Source organism: Dermochelys coriacea, chromosome 8 (genome assembly GCF_009764565.3).
Source record: "Dermochelys coriacea isolate rDerCor1 chromosome 8, rDerCor1.pri.v4, whole genome shotgun sequence".
Lineage (NCBI taxonomy): Eukaryota > Metazoa > Chordata > Testudines > Dermochelyidae > Dermochelys > Dermochelys coriacea.
The window spans coordinates 38,974,607-39,002,072 of NC_050075.1; the positions used below are offsets into that span (position 1 = coordinate 38,974,607).

The following is a 27,466-nucleotide window of genomic DNA, read 5'->3' on the forward strand; positions in this document are numbered from 1 at the left end:
CCCCATGATCTCCAGCAGGTGGCCAGGGGCTGCTTTCCTGCTGACAGCTGTGTCATCTCAGCCACTGCCCGTCATAGAAAGCTGAGCACAGGCTCGAGAGCCAGCACAGTGCTGCTTCCCTCAGAGAAACCCCCTTCCTGCAGAGGCATCCCCCCCTCCCTCCCTTCTCTCTCCGTTTCCTTTTCTACCTCAAGTATTAACCTTTAATAATGTAACTGTTATGTTGGTTTAGGTTCTCCTTGTGTAGTTATCACTATTATTCAATAAATAACTTTTATGGTTAAGCTGGTTGCTTCTCTCTCTCTCTCTCTCTCTCTGAACTTTACTCTTGTGTTTTTAGCTTCCCCCATTTACTCTGCAGCAACACTTCTTTTACCTAAGCTAAAGATCCCTGCAGTGCCCAAAATACTGTGGGGTTTGCTCATCAAGTGGGTACAACCAGTACAATTGTGATGTGAAAGTAGGGATAGAGATGTGTTAAACCTGTGGCATATAAGGATGGCACCTGAAAGTGCTGCTTGGCCCAGCCTATTGAGACCAGGGGCATATAAGGGTGACAGCTTGAGAGTGCTGATTGACCCGGTCTGCTCAGACTTGCTCTGTTAGTGTGCATGCGTGTTCATCTGGTTCTAGGGCTAGAAAAACCCAGTGCTGGGGAACCTAGGTCCTGCAGGATAGCTCTATTGGAAGGAGACTTGCAGAAGGAAGGAGTAGAGCTCCATATGAACACACAACTGACATAAGCAGTATATTAATAGAATTACAGAATCCCCCCCCCGAAGAATAACCCTAATAAATGAGCATACCCCAAAGTTATGGGCACATCTGGTAACAGAGGCCCCAATGCTGCTGGGCCCTTCCCAGGGGTACTGCCTCCACCAGCTGGACCTGGGCTCTAGCTACACAGCAAGGATTGGGATCTTCTTGCATCTCCCCTTCAGTTCTGGACCCCTCACACCATGGGAGGTCAATCCCTCAGTACAGGAAACTACATGTCACGTAGGCATCATGCACATGGGAACCATAAACAGCCATCGCATATCTCCCACACAGCCAGCACAGGTATTGTGCACACTTGAACCACACACAACCATTGCACACCTCCTGCACAGTGGGCACAGGCACTGTGCCACAGGAACCACACACAGCCATCGCACACACCTCCCCCGCAGATGTAATGCACACTGGAGACACCCAGACAGAAAGATGCACACACTTCCCACGCAGACACCCAGACACAATGCAAGTCTGCAAAAATTCACCTCGTTCCTGTAATTTAGTTTCTGCTTTTCCCTTCTCAGAGACTTCCCTTTGCTTTGCAGAGCTGATCTCAGACACAATCTCCTCCTCCCGCCTCAGTTGCCCTGCCCATGACCCAGGGCAGGTTCCAGTCCCATGCCCTCCTGTGGGGGTATTGGAGCTGGCGTGTCCCCCTGCAGTGGGTGCAGTGCTCTGGTGGCAGACACTGCTCTGGCTCAGTGCTCAAGGGGCAGAGCTGACTTCTGCATCCCACTAACAAGCGCCTGGAGATGTCCCCCTTGCTGCCTTTAGCCGAAACCACCTGGCCTAGGCAGGAGAGCTGGAGGAACCCTGGGAGGGCAGTTTGTGATGTTATTGACCCAAACTGTGACCGTGTAGACCATTGTTGCAACCAAGATTCTGTAGTGGCACTAAATATTGTACAAAGGTTGTCGAGTGAGGTGTCTATGTCCAAGTTATGATTTGCTGGTTATGATTACGCTGTCTGTATGTGTATATCATTTTTGTAGTTAAAGTTATAAGTATATAGACTTTGGGAGATGCCAATCCACATCTGAGCTTTTCTGGGAACATTCAAACTAACATGTAAACAATGGCGTTGGCCTGCAAACTGATTCATGCATGGACATGTGACTTGCCCATGTGACTCCAGACTCCATCTTGCTGCTGTGATTTTCTACAGTAAAAACAAAGGGGTGTCCTTCCATGGGCAGAGAATATAAAAGGCCCTAAAAACCTCTCCATCTTGTCTTCAGTCCTGCTTCTGACCTCTGGAGGAACCCTGCTACAAACGGAAGTTCTGAACAAAGGAGTGAATGACCCATCCCAGCTGTGGATGTACTCCAGAGACTTGATTTGAACCTGCAGTTTATTCCATCACGGCTACAAGCCTGACCCAAGAACTTTGCCATGACTGTATGTAATTGATTCCATTTAACCAATTTTAGCTCTCATTTATATATCTTTTTCCTTTTATAAATAAGCCTTTAGATTTTAGATTCTAAAGGATTGGCAACAGCACGATTTGTGGGTAAGATCTGATTTGTATATTGACCTGGGTCTGGGGCTTGGTCCTTTGGGATCGGGAGAACCTTTTTTCTTTTACTGGGGTATTGCTTTTCATAACCATTTGTCCTTATAACGAGTGGCACTGGTGGTGATACTGGGAAACTGGAGTGTCTAAGGGACTTGCTTGTGTGACTTGTGGTTAGCCAGTGGGGTAAAACCAAAGTCCTCTCTGTCTGGCTGGTTTGGTTTGCCTTAGAAGTGGAGAAACCCCAGCCTTGGGCTGTAACTGTCCTGCTCTAAGCAATTTGTCCTGAATTGGTACTCTCAGCAGTGTCCCACCAAAGGCAGCATCGTTACACAGGGCTGGAGGCTTGAATGCTGTGTCCCGTCCCGGGGTGGCTTGCTCAGCTCCTCAGGGGTGGGGAAGGCAGGGGCACAGCAGTCAGCCCTGAGAATACCAGGTGGGAAGTGATGCAGGAGTGTCCAGAGAGGGCTCAGGTATCACAGGACGAAATCTGTGGCTGTCCCTGACACACAAGGTCACGTGACCTGCTGCTCAGGCCCGTCTGCCTGGCACTCATTCTTCTTGAGGATGATGCTGCTGAGTTCCTGCATGAGTTTCTCATTGATGGGCGACGGCAGCTGGGCACTCCTCTTCCTGGCACCATCCTGCGGGGACTCGGGGCTGGGAGACAGCTCCAGGGGAAGGGGCAGCAGCACAGCGTGTGGGTTCCGAGTCCAGTTCTGCTCCGTCCCCACAGCAGGCAGTGTGCGGGGCAGCTCCATGTTTCTCTCGAGCGAGGCTGTTTGGGTGGCTCTAAGCCCAGGGGACCTGTCCCACCCCATGGCCGTTTCAGAATCCAGGGTCGGGCCCCTTTCAAGGGAAAGTGACTTGGTGAAGTGGGCGCCAGACGCTCTCTGCTCTGGGCTGATGGGCCGGACGGAGTGAAGTGCTGGGGGCGCAGGCTGCTCTGGGAACAGGACCGGCTTCTTGGATCTGTCCACGGCGGGTACCTGGGAGAGCTCGGCCAGGAGGCCTCCATCCAGTCCCAGCGGGGCCAGCACTGGGAAATCACCCACCTCCTCGTAGACAGGCTCTGTGTCCGCTGTCTCCTCCTGCTGTTCCTCTACCGAGTCCTGGTGCATTTTCATGGGCTGAGCGAGGGCCAAGGGGAGAGAGGTGAGAGGGCTGGGAACTATGCCCCATGCTTCCTGGGCGAGTCCCCTGCAGTACCCAGCTCTGCCCTGGGGCCAAGCAGCAGGGGGCCCAGACCCGGGGAACACTGCGCAGGACTGATCCCTTCCCACACGGGCTGGGGGGCAGAGAGAGAGAGCAAGTACCCACAGACCCTCACTGCACAGCAAGCACAGGAACAGCAAGTGGCTGCCAGGGAGCAGGGGCAGGGCTTTTCTGGGACATCTGCCAGCGGGGGGGCAGGGGGGTGGTGTGAGCCCCCGGTTGCTGCCCCTGCTTCAGGGGGAGCTGCTGGGTCCAAGTGGCTCCTGTGCCTGACTCATATCGGGGGTCTAAGCCTCCCCCAGGCCTGGGCTGGCCCTAGGCAGGTGGGGCTTCTCCTGCCCCACTGCCAATCTGGGGCCTTCTCAGCCACCAGCTTTGCCTGAGACAAGGCTGGGAGCAAGCATGGGCTAGGACAAAGGGTGTGCCAGCTGCATCCCAGACAGCCTCCTCCTCTGCCCAGCCTGACACCACCCTCAGTGCCTGCCCAGCCAGACTTTGCCTGGGTGAAAGGGGTCCGTGGCCAGGCACCCAGAGCAGGGCCTAGACCAAGCCTGAGCTGGAGTGATCAGCTGGATGGATAGATTCTGTCCCTGGCCTAGGCCCACTGGCTGAGAGTGCTCGTGTTCGTACCCACAGCTGGAGCTGTGTCACCAGGGGCAGCGACCCCAGAGCAGGGGCAGGATGGCAGCAGCCCAGGAACCTGGGGTACAATATGCAGGATGTGCAAGCTAATGCTGCCCCTCCCCACTCCCAGCATGGCTGCTGACCCCCCTGGCCCAGCTTGTTCCCTGGGCTGGCTTTCAAGGCAGAGGCGGCTGGTAGAGTTTCTGCATCACAGCTCCTGGCACAGACCCTATTCAGCACCAATTGGAGCCATTCTGAGTGCCAGGCCCTGCCTCTCCCAGCCCAGCTACACTGCCTCCACCCCCCAGCTCCTTCCTCGCTTGTCGGGAGACTCCAGCGTGTGGTCAAGACAGAGCACAAAGCCATGCAGAACCAGCTCCCCCTGCCAGCTCTAGCCACCCGGCATGCTCCTTCCACACGCGCTCAGACTCCCCCAGCAGCCCTGGGCTGGCAAGATGGGGCCAGATAACTCCAAACACATGGGGGGAAAGGGTGATGAAAACAGTCCTTTCCTGCTGACACCCCAGATGTGCCCTTGGGGCAACCTGACCTGAGCCATGACATCACAGCACAGAGCATCTGGGGGGCTCTCGGCAACAGCAGGGAGTATTGGAACGATGCTAACACCTGCCTGGCGCTCGCTGGATGGGGCTGCATCGCTCATCTCTGGGCTGGGATGCGGCAGCTGTTGGACAGCACATGGAAACAGCCATTTGGGTCAGCAAAGAAAGGGGACTCCCATGCCCAACTGAAGGGGCAGGGGAATCTAGGGAGGCCAAATGGACTGACCCAGATTCGAATTTGGCCAGGAAACCAAAGCTTGAGAGAAAGGGCCTGGGATCTCTAAGGAGTGCAAGTGGCTAGGGCCTCCGCTTCCCAGTCCATGCTCCTCAGAGCTAGGTTCCCAGCCCATGCACAGCCTCTGGGCATGGTACTGCACTGGCCATGCCCGGGTCGGCACTGCCAGGAAAGCAGATTGTCCGTGGGGTGTGAGCTGAGGCCCTGGAGTGCAATGGAAGCGCTGTGACTGTAGCTAATCCAGAGCTCCCCGGGATACCCTGGGCATGGCACAGCACAGCACAGCAAGGTACACAGCAAGGCACCCTGCGGAAACATGCAGCCCACATGCAGATACTTACAAAGAACATAGACAAAGTCCTTCGGGTGTGCAGGCGGCGCTAGAAACAGAGGGAGACGGGGAGAGTAAGCGACTGCCAGTGCAGAGGGGTTGGGCTGCAGGAAAGGGCAAAGCAAACCCCTCTTGTGGGGCCAGGCAGGACACACTGCTACGCACAGGGGCGCACGGCTCACTGTGCAGCCGGGCTGGGAACGCTGCACAGACACAGTGTCACCCACAGGCACAGACACAGCCCTGGGGGCAGTCCCCCCCCTGCAGACACAGCCCTGCAGGCAGCCCCCGCAGAAGCGCCCCCAACCACAGACCTGGCCCCCACTCACTCTATCCCCCTGTCCCTCTATCGCTCACTCTCCCCACCCTCACTCTCTTGCTCGTTTTCACCAGGCTGACTCAGGGGGCTGGGGTGCGGGAGGACATGAGGACTCCAGCTGGGGGTGTGGGCTCTGGGGTGGGGCCAGAAATGAGGAGTTCTGGGTGCAAGAGGGGGCTCGAGGTTGAGGCAGTGGGTTGGAATGCAAGAGGGGGGTGAGGGCTCCGGCGCAGGGCCAGGGATGAGGGGTTTGGGGTGCAGGAGGGGGGTCCCGGATGGGGGGTGGAGCCGAGGGGTTCAGAGTATGGGAGGGGGCTCTGAGTTAGGTGGGGGTTGGGGTGTGGGAGGAGATATGGGCTCTGGGCTGGGGGTGTGGGTTCTGGAGTGGGGCCAGAAATGAGGGGCTCAGGGTGTGGAGGGTGCTCCGGGCTGGGGCAGGAGGTTGGAGTGCAGAGGGGGGTTGAGGGATGTGGGCTCTGGGGGCAGGGGCTGGGGATGAGGGGTTTGGGGTGCAGGAGGGTGCTCTGGGCTGGGACTAAGGGGTTTGGAGGGCAAGAGGGGGATCAGGGCTGGGGCAGGGGTTTGGGGTGGGGAATGAGGGCTCCAGCTGGGAGTGCAGGTTTGGGGACAGGGTCAGGGGTGCAGGCTCCAGAGCGCTTACCTCAAGCAGCTCCCGGAAGCAGCAGCATGTCCCCCTTCCCGCTTCTACGCAGAGGTGTGGCCAGGCAGGGGGAACACAAGGGGGACATGCTGGCTACTTCCCGGGAGTTGTGTGGCGTGGAGGCTAGCAGGGAGCCTGCCAGCCCCGCTGTGCAGCGCCACCAACCGGACAGTCAACGGCCCAGTCAGCAGTACTGACCGGAGTCGCCTGGATCCCTTTTTGACTGGGCGTTCTGGTCAAAAACCAGATACCTGGTCAGCATAGCCACCCTCCCCCCACAGATGCGGCCTTGCAGGCAGCCCCCCACCCGTTATGCGAAGACGTGGCCCAACCCACAGACGTGGACTCGCCCATAGCAACCCCCCCATGCAGATGCGGCCCCGCCTACAAACACAGCCCCATCCGCACCCTGTCCAGCCCCAGCCCCAGCCCCACTCACATCCAGCACTCCCTGCCCAGCCCAGCCCAGCTCTCACACCTGCAGCACAGAGAGACAGCCCTGCATGACGGACACAGCCTGCAGTACCCCTGCGTGTTTCACTGGTTCTCCCCTGAGGCTGTCTGGAGCTGGGTGGGGGTGTTTGGAGGTGGCGAAGTGGGCTGGCAGCCTGTCGCTGCCAGGCCCTGCGGGTGCTGGCGCTCCCTTACCAGGGTCTGGTTGGCGGAGAGCATGGTGGCATCTGAATTGTCTCCCCGCAGAGGGATCAGGGGCATGGTGCCAAACTTCTGCTTGGCGAGGTCAGAGGAGGAGCGCCGTCGCATGATCACTGGGCGCAGGTCGTCGTGCTGCATGAGAGTGCCAACAAGTCACTGCTTGGTGTTCCCAGCCCCGACCCTGCCCTAGGCCCACTACATGCCTGGCACACCGGCTCTCACCCACCTGAGCCTTCAGAATGCTTGTGGTCCAGTCCCACAGGTCGGCCTGCCCCATGCACGCCAGGTACCTGCAGAGCCAGAGGAGACACTGGCTGGATATTGGGGACTTGGTATCTGCTGCTACCCACAGAGAGAGGTGCTACCCCAGGGCAGTTCGCTGTGATGGCATCAGCCAGCGGCAGGGCTCTGCCCGCCTGGCTCTCAGCTCCCCCAGGGGCTGCCTGAAGATGGGAAGTTCCCTACACAGGAGCCGGGGGCTGGGAGCCCAGCAGGGATCAACTCACCCCACAGCCCGGGGATCTCTAACTAGCACCAATGCCAGCACTGCCTCCCTTTAGTGCTGAGAACTTTGTGCACAGTCACAATCCCCAGTGTTGTGGCTCTCACAGCACGGGCATGTGAGGGGAGACAGCTGGCAGACGAGCCCTGTCCCCCAGACTCTCTGGCTGTGGGGAAGTTACCATTCTCAGTCTTCATGCAGCACAGCCACAGGGGTCACATGCACTGAAGGGGAAAGAAAAAGGAAGCGGCTTGGCTGGTGTCACGCAGCCTGCTTTTATCATCCCTAGCAGTACTGCCAGCTACCAGCCCCGAGCCGGACCGGGCCGCTAGGACTGCTGGCTGCTCAGCACTGCTCCAGCAGAGCACAGGGGCAGGGACAGCGCTCTGGGGGCTGGCAGTAGGGGCGGGGATGCACAGCTGTCCCAGGGATACCATGTAGAGCAGTGTGTGATGCAATGAGCTCATGGGGGTAGTGGGAACATGCCATCAGGACCACACGCCCTGGCAGGCTCACTGGGCGGGGACCCAGATTGTGAGAAAGGACCAGGAGATGGACAAGCATCTGGCCCATCACAGGGGACGGGCTGGGGCCAGCAGACTTTTGACTGAAACCAGGAGTGTGGGAGGCCACCTGCTGGATGCTCTTAAAGGTACAGTGCATGGCAGGCCCTGGAGCCCCAGAGCAAGTCTGGACAGTCTGGAAAAATCATGTGGGGAGCAGTGAATTCAGGGGCAGAGGCCAGTGCAAAAGTGTGTGTATGCAGCACAGGGAGCAGGGGCCAGTGGGGGGCAGGGAGCAGGCAGTGTCCATGCTGCTGATGCTCTGCAGTCTGTGCCCCCAAGATGGGCAGCTAGTGGCTCTGGCAGAACCTGGCTGCCCATGCAGTTAGTCAGGGCTTGCTTATTTTCAGGCTCAGTAGGTGTGCTGAAGGCCCCGTGCTCAGCTGGGGCCAGGGAAATCAGCAAACAGAGGGTGTGAGTGCACGCTTACACACAAACAAAAGATGTGTGGGCACACAAACAGGGGTTGTGCACGCACATAGACACATACAGGGCATCACACACAAAGGATGTATGTGCACATGGAGCACATGCACATAGAGCACACGTGCACAGGATGCACATAGTGCACTTGCACACAGGGCACACACAAACACACACTCACACACACACACGTGTGCAGGTGCACCAGAATTTTTGAAGTAGACACACAATTTGCTTTCCCATTTTCGGGGGTCTATGCAGCTTCCCTGCCTAGGTCCCTCTGCTTCTGCTCCATCAGCTGGGGCTGCCAGCCCAGCTTGCGGCCTCAATAACCACTGGGGCCTGGTGAAAGCCAGACACTCCTGCCGTGCGCCCTCTAAGTGCCCAAGTCCGGCCTGTGCTCTGACTCCATGTCACTGTGCCCCTGCTGGGGTGCTCTCAGGTTCCAGCTCCCCAAGTCAGGTTCCTGACCCCTAGTTGCCAGGGCTGAGGGAAGGGGGATCCCAATGGCCTGACTGGAGCTGGGGATCCCGAGCAGCAGGCCATGGCTACCGGAACCCTGGCATCCTGTGTCCCTGGGGCGAGGGGACCCCACGAGATACTCACAGCTGCTGCTTGTCCAGGATCAGAGTGAATCCCCACCTAGAGCAGAGGGACACAAGGCACAGTCAGGCCAGGGCAGGCACTAGAGCCAGAGCTCAGTCGGGGGGCGGGGTTTGAACTGGGGGGTCGCAGTGTCTGAGCTGGGGCAGACTGGCAGGTCCCTACCAGGCTGGTTCTGGAGCTGAGGCTTGGGGCTGGTGCACTGCAGCTGGGCGATGGGATTAGAGCTTGCCTAGCACAAGGGGGGTTGAATCAAGGCTCCACCTGGTGGAGGTCACGCCCTGGGCTGTAGGACAAGTCTGGGGTAGGGTTAGGGGTAGCGCTAGGCAAACGGGGCCAGGGGTGCTGGCAGAGGCTAGGCACAGTGCTAGGGCCGGCTCTGGGCAGAGGGTGCAGGGAGGTTACCATCAGGGCAGGTGTTACCACTCAAAAGGCTCCTGCACCCCGGAGCCCAACTCTTACTGGGACGGCGGCTTCAGCTTCTTCCGAATCCCCATGTAAACCTTGGCCATGTCGAGGGGCCACTCCCGCTCTGGCCGGGCACTCTGGGGAGCGAGAGCCAGACAGACAATCAGCCCTGCCCATGGACACTCCCCATCCCCCCAGCCCTGCCCTGCCGTCCCCTCCCCTTTCTGCCGGCTCCCCTCCCCTCTCCCAGCCCTGCACTCCACTCTCTACCAGCACCCCCCCCCCACACTAGCCCAGCCCTTTCGGCCTTGCTGGCACCCCTCTCTTCCTCTCTCCGAGGCCTCCTATCTGCACCTGCCCCAGAGATGGGACAGGGCCCCCCCTGCACAGAGGGAAAGGGTCCCAAGACTTGGCTGTGTGAGGGGCACAGAGAGAATCCAGAACCTTCCCCTGACACAAGCTGGTCGAACGGCCGCCCCTCATAGCCAGCTCTGGCAGCCCCTCCCCCTGGACTGCACGCCCCATTCTGTGGCTGGAGGTAGGGCAGGCGTTGGCCTGGCTGCCCGATCTCTGGGAGAGCTTTCCACCACAGGAGAGGGGAGCCCTGATCCCAGGGGCCGTGGCAGGGCCCCTCCTAGCCCAGCACTGACCACGTGTCTGGGCTGCCCCAGAGTGCCAGGTCTGGGTCCTGCTTTACCCTTTTCTCCTTCAGCAGCAGCAGCTTGTGATCCTGGATGACGAAGTATCGCTCCTGAAACTTGCAGCCCAGGAGTTTGGGGGGCTCCTCCCGACACTTCAGCACCCCACACTTGGGGCTCTTGCGCTTGGCACCTGTACGACAGGGGAGAACAAGGGGGTGAGGAATATCCTGGGCACCCAGAGAGAGGGCCTGGGCAGGGCAGGAGCAGGATGGGGACGGGGATTAGGAGTGGAAGGGGTCGGGGGGGGTCAGACAATAGTGGGGGGGCAAATAGTAGGAGCAGAGGGGGTGTCAGACAATAGGAGCAGAGGGGGGATCAAGGCCCGCCTCGCCCTGGCTCTGTCCCCCTGGTTCACAGCCCTGGCTGGCTCTGAGCGCCACTAACAGGACAAGTCTCTTTTCACCTCCAGGGTGCGAGGCCTGGCCCAGCCTGGGGCCGTGGCATCACAGCTCACTCAGCGGCCTGTGCGTTCCCAGCCTACAGCCTGCGTCACACAACAGGCACTGACTGCCCCCCTGCAGGCAGCCTCAGCTCAGGCCACAGACTGCGCGGGCCATGGGAACCAGCCAGTGCCACTGTTCTGGGTCCCATGGCTGGGCTGGGCCAGGCTGGGGCCAAGGGCCAAAGCCATGGGCAAGGAAGGGCCTGACTGAGGCCATGGGCAGGGGGATCTGTGGCCAAGCTGGGCTGGGGCCATGGTCGGAGAAGCTGGTGCCAGGGCCAGAGCTGGACTGGGGCCATGGGCAGGGGGAGGGGGAGCTGGGGCCAGGGCTGGGCTGGAGTTATGGGCAGCAGGAGCTGGCTTTGCTGCGTGTGCTGCACCCTATTCTGCAGGAATGGCCGTGGGCTCATGCAGGGCCTTGCAGCCCAGCCACGGCAGGTGGCGCTCACCTGTGAAGAGACAGCTGCCTTCTCCAATGGGAACCTTCCTCACCAGTAGGTAGGCGGTACTGGGCTCAGGCAGCTTACACCACTGCAGAGCCTGCTCCAGGACCTTCTCCTTGGGGTGCAGGGGGCGCTCTAGGGAGAGGAAAGGAGGCCGTTTGCACCCCGGGCAGCAGAGGAACTGCCATGGGCCCTGAGGCCAGGGAGGGTCCAACTCCCTCAGCAGCGCCAGGCCCGCCACAGCTCAGACAGGGCCAGTGGTGCCCTGCTGCCATGGCGTGGGGCTGTCAGAAGGCATAGGCTCCCCCTGCCTCTGCAGCATCTGGGGCTGTGTAGGCAGGGAGAGGAGATCCAAGGTGTGAGCGCTGCATGGATGGAATGGTCCAACCTTCCTCCCCCCACAGCCCTATGGGCCTCTGTCCAGCACCTACCCCCAATGGTAAGCGACCACCCCCGTTCCCATGGAGAAGTGCTGTCCCCATTCCGCCCCCACTCCAATGACGAAAGGCCATCCCCATCCCTCCCTGTCTCCACCGCCACTCACCCAGCCCCTGCCCCCATGGTGAGGTGCCACCGCCGCTACTCACCTGGCCCCCCATCCTAATAGAGAGACAACACTCCCGTCACCCAGCCAGCCCCCCAATGGAGAAGCACCGCTGTCACTCAGCCAGCCCCCACCCCCAATAGAGAGATGCCCACGTCACCCAGCCAACCCCAGCCCTCTCAGTGGAGAAGCACCCCCATTACTCAGCTAGCCCCCGCTCCCCCAATGGAAAAATGCCCCTGTCACCCAGCCATCCCTCAGCCCCCACAGTGGAGAGGAGCCCCCGTCACTCACCCAGCTCCCCATTCTCCAGGGCCTCAAAGGTCAGCCAGATGTCCAGGCTCGCTGACACGTTGCGCATCTCCAGTACCTGATTGGTCAGTTCCTCCGCCGTCATGATAGGTGACACCTAAAGGGAGCGCAGAGATCAGCTCGTGCCCAGTCCCCACCCCAGGCCAAGGACTGGCCTGAGCCCTCTGGGCACCACCAAGTCTGTTGGCATCAGGATGGGAATTAGCGAGAGAGTGGCGCGCCCAGGCAGACCCTGGACTTCAGAAAAGCAGACTTTGACTCTCTCAGGAAACTGATGGGCAGGATCCCCTGGGAGAATAACATGAGGGGGAAAGGAGTCCAGGAGAACTGGCTGTATTTTAAAGAATCCTTATTGAGGTTACAGGGACAAACCATCCCGATGTGTAGAAAGAACAGTAAATATGGCAGGTGACCAGCTTGGCTTAACAGTGAAATCTTTGCTGATCTTAAACACAAAAAAGAAGCTTACAAGAAGTGGAAGATTGGACAAATAACCAGGGAGGAGTACAAAAATATTGCTCAGGCATGCAGGAGTGAAATCAGGAAGGCCAAATTACACTGGACTTGCAGCTAGCAAGAGATGTTAAGAGTAATAAGAAGGGTTTCTTCAGGTATGTTAGCAACAAGAAGAAAGTCAAGGAAAGTGTGGGCCTCTTACTGAATGAGGGAGGCAACCTAGTGACAGAGGATGTGGAAAAAGCTAATGTACTCAATGCTTTTTTTGCCTCTGTGTTCATGAAGAAGGTCAGCTCCCAGACTACTGCACTGGGCAGCACAGCATGGGGAGGAGGTGACCAGCCTTCTGTGGATAAAGAAGTGGTTTGGGACTATTTAGAGAAGCGGATGAGCACAAGTCCATGGGGCCGGATGCGCTGCATCTGAGAGTGCTAAAGGAGTTGGCGGATGTGATTGCTGAGCCATTGGCCATTATCTTTGAAAACTCATGGCGATCGGGGGAGGTCCCGGACGACTGGAAAAAGGCTAATGTAGTGCCCATCTTTAAAAAAGGGAAGAAGGATCCTGGGAACTACAGGCCAGTCAGCCTCACCTCAGTCCCTGGAAAAATCATGGAGCAAGTCCTCAAGGAATCAATTTTGAAGCACTTAGAGGAGAGGAAAGTGATCAGGAACAGCCAGCGTGGCTTCACCAAGGGCAAGTCATGCCTGACTAACCTAATTGCCTTCTATGATGAGATAACTGGCTCTGTGGATGTGTTATTCCTTGACTTTAGCAAAGCTTTTGATACGGTCTCCCACAGTATTCTTGCTAGCAAGTTAAAGAAGTATGGGCTGGATGAACGGACTATAAGGTGGATAGAAAGCTGGCTAGATTGTCGGGCTTAACAGGTAGTGATCAATGGCTCCATGTCTAGTTGGCAGCCAGTATCAATCGGAATGCCACAAGGATCAGTCCTGGGGCCGGTTTTGTTCAATATCTTCATTAATGATCTGGAGGATGGCGTGGATTGCACCCTGAGCAAGTTTGCAGATGACACTAAACTGGGAGGAGTGGTAGATATGCTGGAGGGTAGGGATAGGAAAGAGGGTCCTAGCTAAATTAGAGAATTGGGCCAAAAGAAATCTGATGAGGTTCAACAAGGACAAGTGCAGAGTCCTGCACTTAGGATGGAAGAATCCCATGCTGTGCTACAGACTAGGTACCAAGTGGCTAGGCAGCAGTTCTGAAGAAAAGGACCTAGGGGTTACAGTGGACGAGAAGCTGGATAGAAGTCAACAGTGTGCCCTTGTTGCCAAGAAGGCTAACAGCATTTTAGGCGATATAAGTATGAGCGTTGCCAGCAGATTTGGCACTGGTGAGGCCTCATATGGAGAACTGTGTCCAGTTTTGGGCCCCACACTACAAGAAGGATGTGGAAAAATTGGAAAGTGTCCAGCGGAGGGCAACAAAAATGATTAGGGGGCTGGAACACATGACTTATGAGGAGAGGCGGAGGAAACTGGGATTATTTAGTCTGCAGAAGAGAAGAATCGGGGGTTTGATAGCTGCTTTCAACTACATGAAAGAGGGTTCCAAAGAGGATGGTCCAGACTGTTCTCAGTGGTAGCAGATGACAGATCAAGGAGCAATGGTCTCAAATTGCAGCGGGGGAGGTCTAGGTTGGATATTAGGACACACTATTTCACTAGGAGGGTGGTGAAGCACTGGAATGGGTTACCTAGGGAGGTGGTGGAATCTCCTTCCTTAGAGGTTTTTAAGGTCAGGCTTGACAAAGCCCTGGCTGCGATGATTTAGTTGGGGATTGGTCCTGCTTTGAGCAGGGGGTCAGACTAGATGAGCTCCTGAGGTCCCTTCCAACCCTGATATTCTATGATTTTATGATCTCCGCACCCTGCAGGGCAGCTCCGGCCCCCTAAAGGTTCCCTCCCAGCTGACAGCGAGGCTGGGACACGGAGAGTGGGCGATGCAGCTGCCCTGCCTGAGCCAGGGCTGCAGCCAAGACATGCTCACTCACCTTCAGGGTGACACAGCAGTCGGGCAGCTTCTGCTCCAGGTAAACCTCAATGATGAGATCTCCAGCCTGTGAGAGCTGCGGGGAGAGACGGCAGAGGGTGGGCAAAGCCTGGGCGAAGTGCTGGACTGGGAGGCTGGCATGGGTGCGGCTGAGCCAGCAGCTCTCAGCATCTGCCTGCAGGGAGCTGAGGAAGGGGCTGCTTGCGTCCAGAGTGGCTGCATGCTTTGACTGGTGCCGGGGGTGAGAAGGGTGGGGGTTACAGAGCAGGTTGGGGGCCCCACCCACCAGGGAGAGGGACCAGGAGAGCGAGGGCCTGGGGCAGGGTGATGGGGGGAGGCAGGGCCCTTTCCTGTTCCTGGGGAGCCCTCGTAAGAGATTATCTCATTGCAGAGCGAACACAGGGCCCATTGTGTCGGTAGGGCAGCCCATGCTGGAGCTGGGATCCACTTGCAGCTAGGGCAGGGGTGGGCAAAATTTTTGGGCCAAGGGCCACATCTGGGTGGGGAAATTGTATGCAGGGCCGGGGCAGGGGGTGGGCGTGCGGGAGGGAGTGCAGAGTGTGGGAGGGGGTGCAGTGTGCAGGAACGGGCTCAGGGCAAGGGATTGGGGCAGAGGAGGGGTGTGGGGTGTATGAGGGGACTCAGGGAAGGGGGCTGGGGTGCAGGAGGGGTGCAGAGTGCAGGACGGGGCTCAGGGCAGGGGTGCAGGAGGAGTGCAGACTGTGGGAGGGAGCTCAGGGCAGGGGGTTGGGCTGCAGAAGGGGTTCGGGGTGCTACAGGGGGCTCAGGACAGGGAGTTGGGCTGCAGGAGGGGTTCGGGCTCCGGCTTGGGGCTGCTTACTTAAAGCAGCTTCGGGGTGGCAGTGGTGTGCACCGGGGCCAGGGCAGGCTCCCTGCATGCCTGCCCTGGCCCCATGCTGCGCTGCTCAGGGAAGCAGCCCCCTCTCAGAAGCGACCGGCACCACGTCCCTGCGGCCCCTGGGGGAGGGGGAGGCACAGGGCTCCGCTGCCCTTGCCATGCGTCTGGGTACCTCCCCCGAAGCTCCCATTGGCCATGGTTCCTGGCCAATGGGAGCTGCGGGAGGCAGTGCCTGGAGGCAAGGGCAATGCACAGAGCCCTCTGCCCTGCCCCCTGGGGCCACAGGGACGTGGTGCTGACCAATTCTGAGAGCAGCGCAGGGCCTGCGGCACCACAGGGGGCAATCCCATGGGCCGGATCCAACGCCCTGAGGGGCTGGATCCGGCCTGCAGGCCGTAGTTTGCCCAACCCTGAGCTAGGGGCCTGTGCTGGGCTGCTCTCCAGCTGTCTGCCTCCACTGTGGAAGCTCACCGATGTCCATGGGCCCAGGCAAAGGCTGATGGACAAATCAACAGGAGGATCCAAGGTATGAAGAGTGGATGACACCAATACCTGCACATCCCTCCAGGTGGTAATGAGGCTGTTCTCTAGATCCATCTGTGACACCTGGTCCTCGTCAATCTAGCGGGCAAGAGAAGGGACGTGAGGTGTAGGAGGGAGAGGAGACGGTGCTGGGCGAGGCAGGGCGAGTGGGGGGCTTACGTTGAAAATGCGGACGTAGTTGTCAATCAGGTCCTCCATCACCTTGACCTCATGCTCCCCTTTGCCATCTGTCTGGAAAAGGCTGGGAGCAAAGAGCAGTGACAGGTTCTTGGTGTTCATCTGATTGAAGTCAGCACATTTCTGCACACTGCAAGCCAGGGCAGAGAGAGAGAGAGTTCTGAGCATGTGCCCAGCAGCCCCAGCATGGGACGAGGCTGGGCCGTTCAGGACCACCCATCCAGCTGCTGGAGTCAAGCAGAACTTCTTGTTCTAAATGTTTTTCTAACTTCCATGAAAAAAAAAAAGGTCACAGGGTTATGAAATTTTCCACTTATCGCATCAAAACATAAAATTAAGAACTTTAATTTCAACACTTTGAATGTCAAGTTTTTAGCCTTTTGTTCCCCCTTTCGGCCACTGAATGCACTTGAACGTGCAATGGCCTCGGAGTGGGTTTCCCCTACTTCTTCCAATTTCTCTCTGTGTTCTTTGTAACATTTCCACCTTTAGAAAAGTCACATAGCAGCAAAGGGCAGAATTGACTGGCATCTGGCTGCTCTGTGACTCCTCTGGCATCAGAAAAGTTTTGAAAAGTTACAAAGTAATAAAAGGAAGATGGAAAGAAGATGAAAGTGTGAAGCCCCAACTGTGGGACATCCATCATTTTCTGGCAAAATAGAACCAGAAGATAACAAGTGGGGAGAAAGGAGGAAAAAACCTCACAAAGATTATAGAATGCTAACCCTGTAAGCTGGTCTGTGCCAACCTCTGAGAAATGCAGACAAGTCACCTTCAGTTGCACAATTGCTTGCCATTTTTTGCTGCCAGAGGGAAGGCCAAGCCCCAGGCTTACTGCACGGTCCTCCCAGCCTTTCTACACAGCTCAGAGACAGGGGGTGTCCCAGGGTGTCAAACTCTATCCCTGGATCACCCCCCGCTGGCACTGCCTCTCCGTATCCCCGGAGGACCCAGAGACCCTGCAGCTGAGTGGGAAGTGAAGGGGGCAGACAGTGGACATAGCGTGTCTGGACTGAACCATGTCAGCTGGTGACGCTCCCCTGATGTCCTGGACCATGCTGTTCCCTGAGGAAGTGACATATGCACACTGCCCAAGGAGGGACAGACTGACCGGTAGAGGTGAGCAATCAGAGCAGCCAGTGTCCTGCGGTTGAGGCGGGGCAGGTGGTTGATCAGTTCTTTGTAGCGCTCCAGCCGTTGGGACTTCAGGGCTATTGCTGGAGGAAGCAGACCATCACAAACACAACACTGCGCAAAGGCACAACTACCATCACCAGGCATGAGCCGCTAGCCCCAGGCCATGCACGGACTGGCAGGGAGCTGTGCCCCAACCTACCCACACTCATACCAATCACCCAGCCCCTCGTGGGGCCAGTGCTCCAGGTCAGACTGGGATGATTCCCACCCTCTGTGCATTAGCGCAAATGATGGAGTCAGGGGCAGGGGAGAATGGGGCCCAGAGCGCCCCGCACCAGTGGAGCTCAGCACTGGGCTGGCCTAGGTCTGTTCCTGGCATGTGGCCCTTGGTGGCAGGAGAAGGGGCATCAGTGTGAGAGGGAGCCCAAGGCAGAGAACAGCTGCTGCATGGTAAGGCTGGGGGGGACAGCAGGGAGATGGGTACCCGCAGCCTCCTTCCACTGGGGGTGCAGCTCCGAGGTGAAGACAGGGTCCTCGAGCTCCCGGAAGAATCTCTTCAGCACGTCGGTCACATCCTCGATGAAGTTGTCACTGATGCGCAGCTTGACGTTGCGGGCATCCCTGCGGAACTGCTCCATCAGCACCTTGATCCGGGACTTGGCTCCATTCTTCCGGTAAATGCCTTCATGTCGCAGCCCTGCAGGCAGAGCAAGAGAGAAACCATATCATGGGAGCCGCGTGCTAAAGGGGGAGCCCAGATCAGCACCACCAGTGCAGGGGTGGGGCAGGTAGCGGACTAATGGGGAGCCCAGAGTGTGCCCTCCCAGCTCTAGATCACTCTCTGTGTGTGTGTGTGCGGTAGTTGGGGGTGGTGTAAGCGGGTAGATCACAGCATGCCCTCCAAGGCCCAGATCAGTATGTGTGTGTGGGAGCTCAGAGTGTACCCTTGCAGGCCCTGATCAGTGTGTGTAGCTTAGAGTGTATCCTCGCAGGGCCAGATCAGTGTGTTTGTGGGGGGATGGGGGTAGCTCAGAGCATACCCTCACAGGCCCTGATCAGTGTGTGTGTGTGGGGGGGGTAGGATATGGGGGGGTAGATGTGAGTATGCCCTTGCAGCCTGCTCCCAGTGGCTGCCCCATGCCAACTCGGGAGATGCCTGACGGACAAGCGGGCAGCTCTGCACTCTCCCCTGAGGCGATGCCACCTGCCTCACAGGAGAATATGGCACAGGGCTCCTGGCAGCACTGCCAACACCCAGCAGGAGGTGCCAGGCCAGCCCCAAGCAGAAGGGCTCACCGTATTGGGTGATGAAGGCAATGCAGCTGTCCACGAGGATGGGGATGTCGCTCCTGCTGAGCTGCTGGTCGCGCAGGGCGTTGCCCCGTCCCCCTGCCGAGGCCTGGATGTCCGTGCACCATGCTGCAAAGTCCATCCGCGACACCCCCTGCAGGTAAAAGGTCCTGAGGACAGGTGTGACGTTATTAATATAACCTGTGACCGTATAGATCATTGGTGCAACTACTGTTATATATTTGCAGCAAATATTGTACAAAGGTTGTCGTGTAAGGTGTCTATGGAAAGATTCGCAAAAAGAAAAGGAGTACTTGTGGCACCTTAGAGACTAACAAATTTATTTGAGCATAAGCTTTCATGAGCTACAGCTTACTTCATCGGATGCATGCTTATGCTCAAATAAATTTGTTAGTCTCTAATGTGCCACAAGTACTCTTTTTCTTTTTGCGAATACAGACTAACATGGCTGCTACTCTGAAACCTATGGAAAGGTTATGATTTGCTAATTATGATTATGCTATCTATGTGTGTCTCATTTTTGTAGTTGAATTTATGAACATCGGCTATGTACTTGTATATCAGTGTGTTTTGATTCTGAAGTAGCCTTAGTAAAGCATTTGGTCAGCTTCTTGAGAAAGGAATTTGCAAATTAAATGCCCAATCAAGAAACACTTAACTGACAATGGGCCTTGGAAGACTCCAATCCCCATAAGAAATCTTGCTGGGAACGTTCAAGATAGCATGTGAGCAATGGCTGCTGCCTCTAAAGAACTGAGTCATGCATGGATATGTGACTTGCCCATGTGACTCCAAACTCCATTTTGCTGTAATTTTCCACAGTAAGAACAAAGAGGTGTTCTTGCACCTGGAAGAGACTATAAAAGGCAAATGCCTCATCTCCATCTTGTCTTCAATCCTGCTTCTTACCTCTGGAGGGACTTTGCTACAAACTGAAGCTCTGAACAAAGGACTGAATGACCCATCCCAGCTGTGGATGCACTCCAGAGACTTGATTTGAACCTGCAATTTATTCTATCACTGCTACAAGCCTGAACCAAGAACTTTGCCATGACTGTATGTAATTGATTCCATTTAACCAATTCTAGCTCTCATGTTTATTTCTTTCTTTTTATAAATAAACCTTTAGATTTTAGATTCTAAAGGACTGGCAACAATGTGATTTGTGGGTAAGATCTGATTTGTATATTGACCTGGGTCTGGGGCTTGGTCCTTTGGGACCAGGAGAACCTTTTTTTCTTTTACTGGGGTATTGGTTTTCATAACAAGTGGCACTGGTGGTGATATTGGGAAACTGGAGTGTCTAAGGGAATTGCTTGTGTGACTTGTGGTTAGTCAGTGGGGTAAAACCAAAGCCCTCTCTCTTTGGCTGGTTTGGTTTGCCTTGGTGCGCAAAGGAACCCAAGCCTTGGGCTGTAACTGCCCAGCTTTAAGCAATTTGTCCTGAATTGGCACTCTCAGTTGGGTCCCACCATAGCTATCGTTACAACAGGGCAGAGAGCGGGAGGTGAAACCCAGCTGGGGACACAGCGCAGGGCCTGACTCCCCCAGCCCCCTTCCTGCCCCTGGCATGCCCCATTGCCCTGGTGCAGGCATGGGAGAGCTGGCTGGCCCAAGATCCTGGCTCCTCCACCAGACACAGGCCTGTCCATAGGCACTGCCCTGCCCAAGCCTCAGGGGGCAGGGCAGACATTTAGGGGAAACCCAGGGGGTGTAGCTTGGAGTGTACCCTCCTAGGCCCAGATCAGCTAACCCCAGTGGGGTTAAGAGCAATGCGGGGAATTAGACAAAAGGAAAATCTAGGCTGAGTCTCAGGGTGCCCCCCGTGGTGACGGGCCCCACTGCGAGGCTGTTCAGCCTGTGCTGGCCCAGCAAACACAGCACTTCTCCCATCCCAGGGCAAGGATTAGATCCCGCCCGCCCCCATGTGGGCTCAGGCAGACTCCTCTCCCGGGCTGTGCCCAGACTCCGCTCCCTGGGAGTCCACTGACCAGGCTGTCTGTGTGTTTATTCACCCCCAGGCTTAGTCTGTCCAGACCCTGAGCCAGTAACATCTCCTTGCAGGTAGGAGGTGCTGCCAATCTGCGCCATGTCCCGCAGAGCTCACCTCCCCATCTCCACCAGGATCAGCACCTCCTTCTTCTCAGGAGTCTCAGTGAGGGGCACCACACCTGCACAGGAGCAAATGGAGACTTCAGACGCAAATCCCATCCAGGGGCCAGGGAGAGATCTTAGGAGCTGTGCTGGGCCCCCCAGGGTCAGCTAGAAAGATCCCCGATGGCTTACATACTGTGTAGATGCAATCGCTGACCCAGCACCGCAATGCATCCCCTCTGGGGTGGGTCACAGCTGCTGTTTCCCACAGTTGGGAGGGGCAAAGGCTGTACTCACTGAGCTCCTGCAGCCTCCGGAGGTTGATGCTGTCCTCGGCTGCACCTTCCTCCCCTGGGCAGAAGAACAGGTGGGCTTTCTGCAGGATGAAGAAGCCCTGCAGCCACTGCTCAGGACTGAGCATGGATCTGTAGTGCAACCGCCCCACTCTCTGGAACTCGTAGCCCAGCAGGCAGTGACACCTGAGCGGTGTGAACCACTGCATGGGACGGAGAGACCGGTTAGATCTGGGCTGAGTGCAGGGTGAGGGCATCACAGAGGGCTGTGCCCCAGGTTGGGTGGTTGCAAGTGGGGACAGGAATTGGGTGAAGGACTATGCCCTGCATTGCGGATGGAGCCAGGCAGAACACTATACCCTGTGTGTGTGTGTAAGGGGGCAGTGCCAGGGCGGAGGGCTATGCCCCATGTGGCAGGCAGGAGGGATGCTGATTGGATCCTGCACACACACCCCCACCAGCAGTATGCCAATGTGGGGGAGGGTCTGTCATGCCAGGGAGATGAGGCAAGTTAGTGCTGCAGCTTTCAGCAGCTGCTTCTCAGCCTGGCCCATGCAAGAGGCTGGTGCTGCTGGGCGCGGTGCCGCACTGGACCTGTGCCCTGGCTGACTTGGTCACACACCTTGCCGATGGCACTGGCCCAGGCCTGCAGGGTGTCTGGCCCATCAGCTCCCAGCTGCTGCACTTTGTCACCGCTCAGGAAGAGCTCCAAAGCGAAGCGAAACCTGTAGACGAAGACAAAAGCATGAGGGGGGGCAGGGCTCCCACAGCAGCCCAGTGCCCTGCCCCCCACAGCCCTTGCACTCTGGTTCAGCAGTGAAAGTGACCCTTCCTGAGGCTGCACCGTACTGAGCTCTGCGGCATGGAGGCCAAGGCCCTGAGGACTGGCCCTGCTCATGGGGCTGGCTAAGCCCAGGATGCAAGGCCAGCAGGTGGCCAGAGGGCAGCAGGTCCTTCCAAATGGCCCAGCTCTAGCTGCCTCCCCACACACAGGAGCCAGAGTGCAATTTCCCCAGGCAGCAGGAGCAGGGGGCCCAGGGTCACTAGGTAGCCTTCACTGGAACATCTGCAGCACCAAGCAGGAGACCCAAGCAGTCAGGGTTTGGGCCCAGTGGGGCGAACTCAGAAGCCTGGCTATGGAGAAGCAGGGAGCTGGCTGTAGGGACTCAGCAGGCCTGATCCCTGCATCACAGCCCCTTCAGCATAAGGGCATAGTGCCCCTTCAGTGCTAATCTCCCTCCCTCCCCAGTGCATGTCCCCAGAACTGCTTGGACCCCCAAGGTGGCTGCCTGCCTCTCCGTGCAGGGCAGCCCCATGCCCAACCCAGTGCCTGGGGGTCTGGCTGCCTCTGATCCGCTTGCCACATGGGGGTCCCAATAATGGACTGTACCCTGGGGGATTTCGGGGAGTAACCTGCCTGTGCTCCGGCAAGGGTGCCGACTGAGGTGAGAGAAGGCGGGCATGCCCCGGGGTGTGGATGGGGGGAAGGGGCTTGTCCCCTCGGGGCAAGGTACCTGTCCGGAGGTCCAGGACTAGCCAGTTCATCTGCTCTGCTCACGCCCAGCGAGACCATCTCAGCCATCTCAACCTTCCCTACTGACTCAGCACATTTGTCAGTCTCATAGAAGAGGAGAGACTTCTCCAGGGAGCACCAGACGCGGTGCAGTTCTGCAGGAAACACACTGTCAGCAAGGGCAGGTCCCTGCTGCACCAAGAAGACTCTATCCATCCTAGCCACCATGGGGCCTGGCCCATACCTACCATCTCTGCTTTTCCTGGTGCCGGAGAGCTTGGAGAGGGCTGGTGCCTTGTAGAGGTAGCCACTGTGCACCACGGGCTGGGTGATCTCATTGTAGACCCCTTCCAGACTCGGCTCCTGCACTGAGTGTGACATTATTGACATGAACTGTGACCATACAGATCATTGAAGCAACCAGGGTCCTATGTTGGTACCAGGTCTTGTACAGAGGAGGTCAAGTGGGGTGTCTATGGAAAGGTTGTAGTTTACTGGTTATGATTATGCTATCTGTATGTATTTATCATTTTTGTAGTTGAAGTTATGAATATTGGCTATGTACTTGTATCTTAACGTGTTTGATTCTAAGTAGCCTCAGTGAAGCATTTGGTCAGCTTCTTGAGAAAGGAATTTGCAAATTAAATACCCAATCAAGAAACACTTAACTGACAATGGACTTTGGGAGATGTCAATCCACATCTGAGCTTTTCTGGGAATGTTCAAACTAACATGTAAACAATGGCATTGGCCTGCAAAAAGCTGAATCATTCATGGACATGTGACTTGCCCAGGTGGCTAAAAAGTCCATCTTGTTGCTGTGATTTTGCACAAGAGAACAAAAGGGTTTCTGCCCACAAGGAGAGAATATAAAAGACCCTGGAAGCCTCTCCATTTCGTCTTCAGCTGGCTTAAGAGATAGCTTCTCCACCCCCAAGAGATGCCTGAAAGAAACTGGAACAAAGGACAGTAACTACAGGGGTGTGAGTGACTGCTGGACCCAAACTAGGAAGGAGTCAGGTCTGCGAAAGAAGCTTATTGGAACATCTCTGTACAGTAACTCCTCACTTAACGCTGTAGTTATGTTCCTGAAAAATGCAACTTTAAGTGAAATGATGTTAAGCAAATCCAATTTCCCCATAAGAATGAATGTAAATGGGGGGATTAGGTTCCAGAGAATTTTTTTTTGCCCTACAGTACAGTACTATAGTTGGGAGGGGTCCCTGCCTTACCCCACACAGGCACAGCCCACTGGCACTGCAGACAGTGAGGTAGGCAAGGAAGATGCTGTAGGCTAGGAGAAGCACGTTGCGCAGGGGCAGCTTCCCCTACTCTGCAAGCACCAAGTGCAGGGGGCTCAACCCTTGGTCCGCCCACTCCACCCCTCCCCCAAGTTCCCACCCTTAACCCCCCTCTTCTTCCTCCCCTCCTCCCCCTTTACTCCGCATGCCGCATCCTCACTCCTCCCCCTCCTTCCCCTGCCTCCTGCCCGGGGCAATCAGCTGGCTTGTACTGTTCAGGGGGCAGGAGGGACGGGGAGCCTGCGCACTGTGTCCTTGCTCCTCTCCCCTTCCTCCTGAACGCCGCAAGCCAGCTGATTGCCGCAGGCAGGAGGCGGGGAGAGGAGTGGGAGGGTGCAGGGGAGCTGATGGGGGGCTGCCAGCTGTGGACAAAGCAGGCTGCCAAATGACGTTATAGCGAAGCATTGCACAACTTTAAATGGACCATGTTCTGTAATTGAGCAGGGACATAAGATCAAACAACGTTAAGCGAAAGTGGGGAGTTAAGTGGGGAGTTACTGTATGCAGTTTCTTAATGTATTAGTCTTAGACTTGTGTGTTTTGTTTCATTTTGTTGGTAACTTACTTTGTTCTATTACTTGGAATCACTTAAATCCTACTTTTAATACTTAATAAAATCACTTTTGCTTATTATTGAACCCAGAGTTAGTGACTAATACCTGGGGGAGCAAACAGCTGTGCATATCTCTCTATTAGTGTTATAGAGGGCAGACAATTTATGAGTTTACAATGTATAAGATTTATACAGAGTAAAACAAATTCATTTTGGGGTTTAGGCTCCCAGAAAGACTGAATACTGGGGGCTGGGAAAGTCTCTGTTAACTAAGAAACCCCTGAGCTGAGTGGATCTCAGTTTCAGTGAACTGCAGGGGGGCGTGGCCCAAGCTCTTGGTCTGTGCTGTAACTGACTGGAATGTCTTAGTCAGTAAGACAAGAGTGGAGGGAAGCCTTCTCTGGCAGGAGGGTTTGTCTTCAGTGGTATCCCAGCACATCTAGTGACAGTCTAGTCACATCTAGTGACCAGACTGTGACCAGAATTGCATGCAGTATTCAAGGTATGGGCGTACCATGGATTTTACTCCTGAGGGCATTCGGCACAAAAATATTAAAAATTATGCTCACAATATTTTAAAATTCTACAAATGTTATTTGTCAAATAAATGTGAAGGCTCCAGCATGGCATGGGGGAGCACAGGCTACTGGCTGCACAGAGGTGGGAGATCACTTCAGGACACAGACTCAGTGGTGAGGCTGCACCCAATCCTGACACAGCACAAGGACTGGGCCTGCTCCAGAAACATCCCAGGGCCCTGCCCCTCCATGCCAGGTGCACCAGGTGTGGGCAGGCAGCCTCAGCAAAGCAGGATCCAAGTGTGGAGGGGTTTAGTGTGGGAGGATCCAGGTGTGGGTTGAGAGCAGGGGCGGGCAAACTATTTGGCCTGAGGGCCACATCGGGTTTCTGAAATTGTATGGAGGGCCAGTTGGGGGAGGCTGTGCCTCCCCAAACAGCCAGGCATGGCCTGGCCCCTGCCCCCATCTGACCCCCCCGGTTCTTGCCCCCTGAAAGCCCCCTTGGTACTCCTGCCCCATCCAACCCCCCTGTTCCCTGACGGCCCCCTGGGGACCCCTATCCCATCCACCCCTCCCGCTCTGTCCCCTGACCGCCCCCGGACTCCCCACCCCTAACTGCCCCCTGCCAACCCATCAACCCCCCCCTCTCCTTCCTGACTGCCCCCCCAGGATCCCTGCCACATCCAACCACCCCTTCTCCCTGTTCCCTGACTGCCCCCGGAACCCCTGCCCCAGACTGCTCCCCATTGCCCCATCCAACCCCCCTCTCCTTCTGGACTGCCCCCCCGGGACCCTTGCCCCCATTCAACCACCCAGTTCCCTGACCTCTGACTTCTCCGACCCCATCCACACCCCCATCCCCTGACCACCATCCCCAAACTCCTGTGCCCTCTAGCCAACCCTCCCTGCTCCCTGCCTCCTTACCGCGCTTCCTGGAGCACCGGTAGCTGGTGGCGCGGTTGCACCAGGACAGGCAGCCGCGCTGTCTGGCTGGAGCCAGCCACACACCACGCAGCACAGAGCACTGGGTCAGGCCGGGCTTTGCAGCTGTGCTGCCCCAGGAGCTCACTTTTCCACCAGCCAGAGCATTGCACCGGCGGAGCAGTGAGCTGAGGCTGCAGGGGGAGGGGGAACAGCAGGGAAGGGGCCGGGGCAAGCCTCCTGGGCCAGGAGCTCAGGGGCCCCATGGGCTGGATGTGGCCCACAGGCTGCAGTTTGCCCACTTCTGGTTGAGAGGGTTCTGTGTGGGGCAATCTGGGTGCAGGTGGCTCGGTGGGGGATCCAGGTGCAGGGGGGCGATCTGGATGCACATGGGCTTGTTGGAGGGTTCTGCAATGGTAATGGGACTCTGCAGGGGAGACAAGGTGAAGGTGGTTAGGGATCAGCGGGGTGCAGGGTCTGGGTGTGGGGGGTTCCAGATGCTGGGGGAGTGGGGCTCAGTGGGGATGAGATCCATGTGCAGCTGGTTGGGGTTCGGTAGGATGGGGATTCGGGTGTAGATGGCTTGTCAGGGTGGTCCAGGTGCAGGGGGAGTGAGCTCATCAGAGGGGGTTCTGGGTGTGAGGGAGTCTGGATGCACAGGGATTGGATGGATGGGGGTGCAGCTCCCAGTATAGTAATACCTCGCCCTGTAGCTCAGGAGCGATAGGCGCAGGAAGCGTGTGGTGGGGGATGGGGGGGGGAGAGTTTGCAGAGCTTCCTACAGCCAGAAGAAAAATCTGGGGGTGGGTCTGACATGGCCCTGGATGCCATGCAGGGAAAGAGGTAGTTCCATCCTCCCCAGCCCAGCCGGACCTAGCAGCTGAGCCCAGCACAGCGTAGGAGCCACCAGTTGGGTCTTCTCCAATCCCGCCCCCTGCCCCACAGTGATTTACCTCTCTGCTGGCTGCCCTGGGCACCTGAAACATACTGCTGGGGAGGGCTGAATGACCGCGCTTGTGGCTTTCTCCCCTGTCAGAAAGTCATTTTTCTGCAGGGAAGCAAATAAATCTGCAGGGAACATAAATTTTGCGCAGTGGTGCAGAATTCCCCCAGGAGTAGGATTTATATAGTGGCATTATGATATTTACTGTCTTATCATCTATCCCTTTCCTTATGGTTCCTAACATTCTGTTAGCTTTTTTGATTACTGCTGCACAATGAGCAGAAAATTTCAGAGAATTATCCACAATGACTCCAAGATCTCTTTCTTGAGGGACAACAGCTAATTTAGATCCCATCATTTTGGTATGTATAGTTGGGATGATATTTTCCAATATGCATTACTTTGCATTTATCAACATTAAATTTCATTTGACATTTTGTTTCCCAGTTATATAGTTTTGTGACGTCCCTTTGTAACTCTTTGCAGTCTGCTTTGGACTTAACTATCTTGAGTAGTTTTGTATTGTCTTCAAATTTTGCCACCTCACTGTCTGCCCCTTTTTCCAGATTATTTATATTGAACAGCACTGGTCACAGTGCAGATCCTGGGGGACACCACTATTTAGCTTTCTCCCTTTAGCTTTAGTTTCTCTGAAAACTGACCATTTATTCCCACGCTGTTTCCCGTCTTTTAACCAGTTACTGATCCATGAGAGGACCTTCCCTCTTATCCCACAACAGCGTACTTTGCTTAAGAGCCTTTGGGGAAGGACCTTGTCAAAGGCTTTCTGAAAGTCCAGGTACACTATATCCACATTGTCCACATGCTTGCTCATGCCCTCAAAGAATTCCAATAGATTGGAGAGGCATGATTTCCTTTTACAAAAGATGTGTTGACCCTTCCCCAACACACTGCAGAGAGTAGCAGAGCAAAACCTGTGGGTGCCCTGACCTCATGGAAACATTGACACCTTGCTGGAGTTGGGTGGTGACCCT

General features: G+C 56.4%; 1 protein-coding gene across 5 annotated transcripts in view; it reads right to left on the minus strand.

Moving 5' to 3' along the window:
* Window positions 1–159: 159 nt before the first annotated feature.
* Window positions 160–27,466, minus strand: part of ARAP3 (ArfGAP with RhoGAP domain, ankyrin repeat and PH domain 3) — a 57,839-nt gene continuing 30,532 nt past the window's right edge. For 2 of the 5 annotated variants that reach the window (XM_038412851.2, XM_038412858.2), the window contains 20 exons: window positions 22,484–22,603; window positions 22,237–22,390; window positions 21,345–21,447; window positions 20,727–20,925; window positions 20,443–20,506; window positions 18,321–18,484; window positions 17,509–17,721; window positions 16,999–17,104; window positions 15,870–16,017; window positions 15,720–15,788; window positions 14,310–14,384; window positions 11,819–11,933; window positions 10,987–11,115; window positions 10,092–10,225; window positions 9,449–9,531; window positions 8,990–9,025; window positions 7,122–7,185; window positions 6,890–7,027; window positions 5,272–5,310; window positions 160–3,423 (listed from right to left, as the gene is read on the minus strand). In XM_038412851.2, coding sequence (XP_038268779.1) covers window positions 2,809–3,423; window positions 5,272–5,310; window positions 6,890–7,027; window positions 7,122–7,185; window positions 8,990–9,025; window positions 9,449–9,531; window positions 10,092–10,225; window positions 10,987–11,115; window positions 11,819–11,933; window positions 14,310–14,384; window positions 15,720–15,788; window positions 15,870–16,017; window positions 16,999–17,104; window positions 17,509–17,721; window positions 18,321–18,484; window positions 20,443–20,506; window positions 20,727–20,925; window positions 21,345–21,447; window positions 22,237–22,390; window positions 22,484–22,603 — 2,768 coding nt within the window. In that variant the 3' untranslated portion in view covers window positions 160–2,808. The other 3 variants (XM_038412855.2, XM_038412852.2, XR_005294396.2) reach the window with 3 other exon arrangements.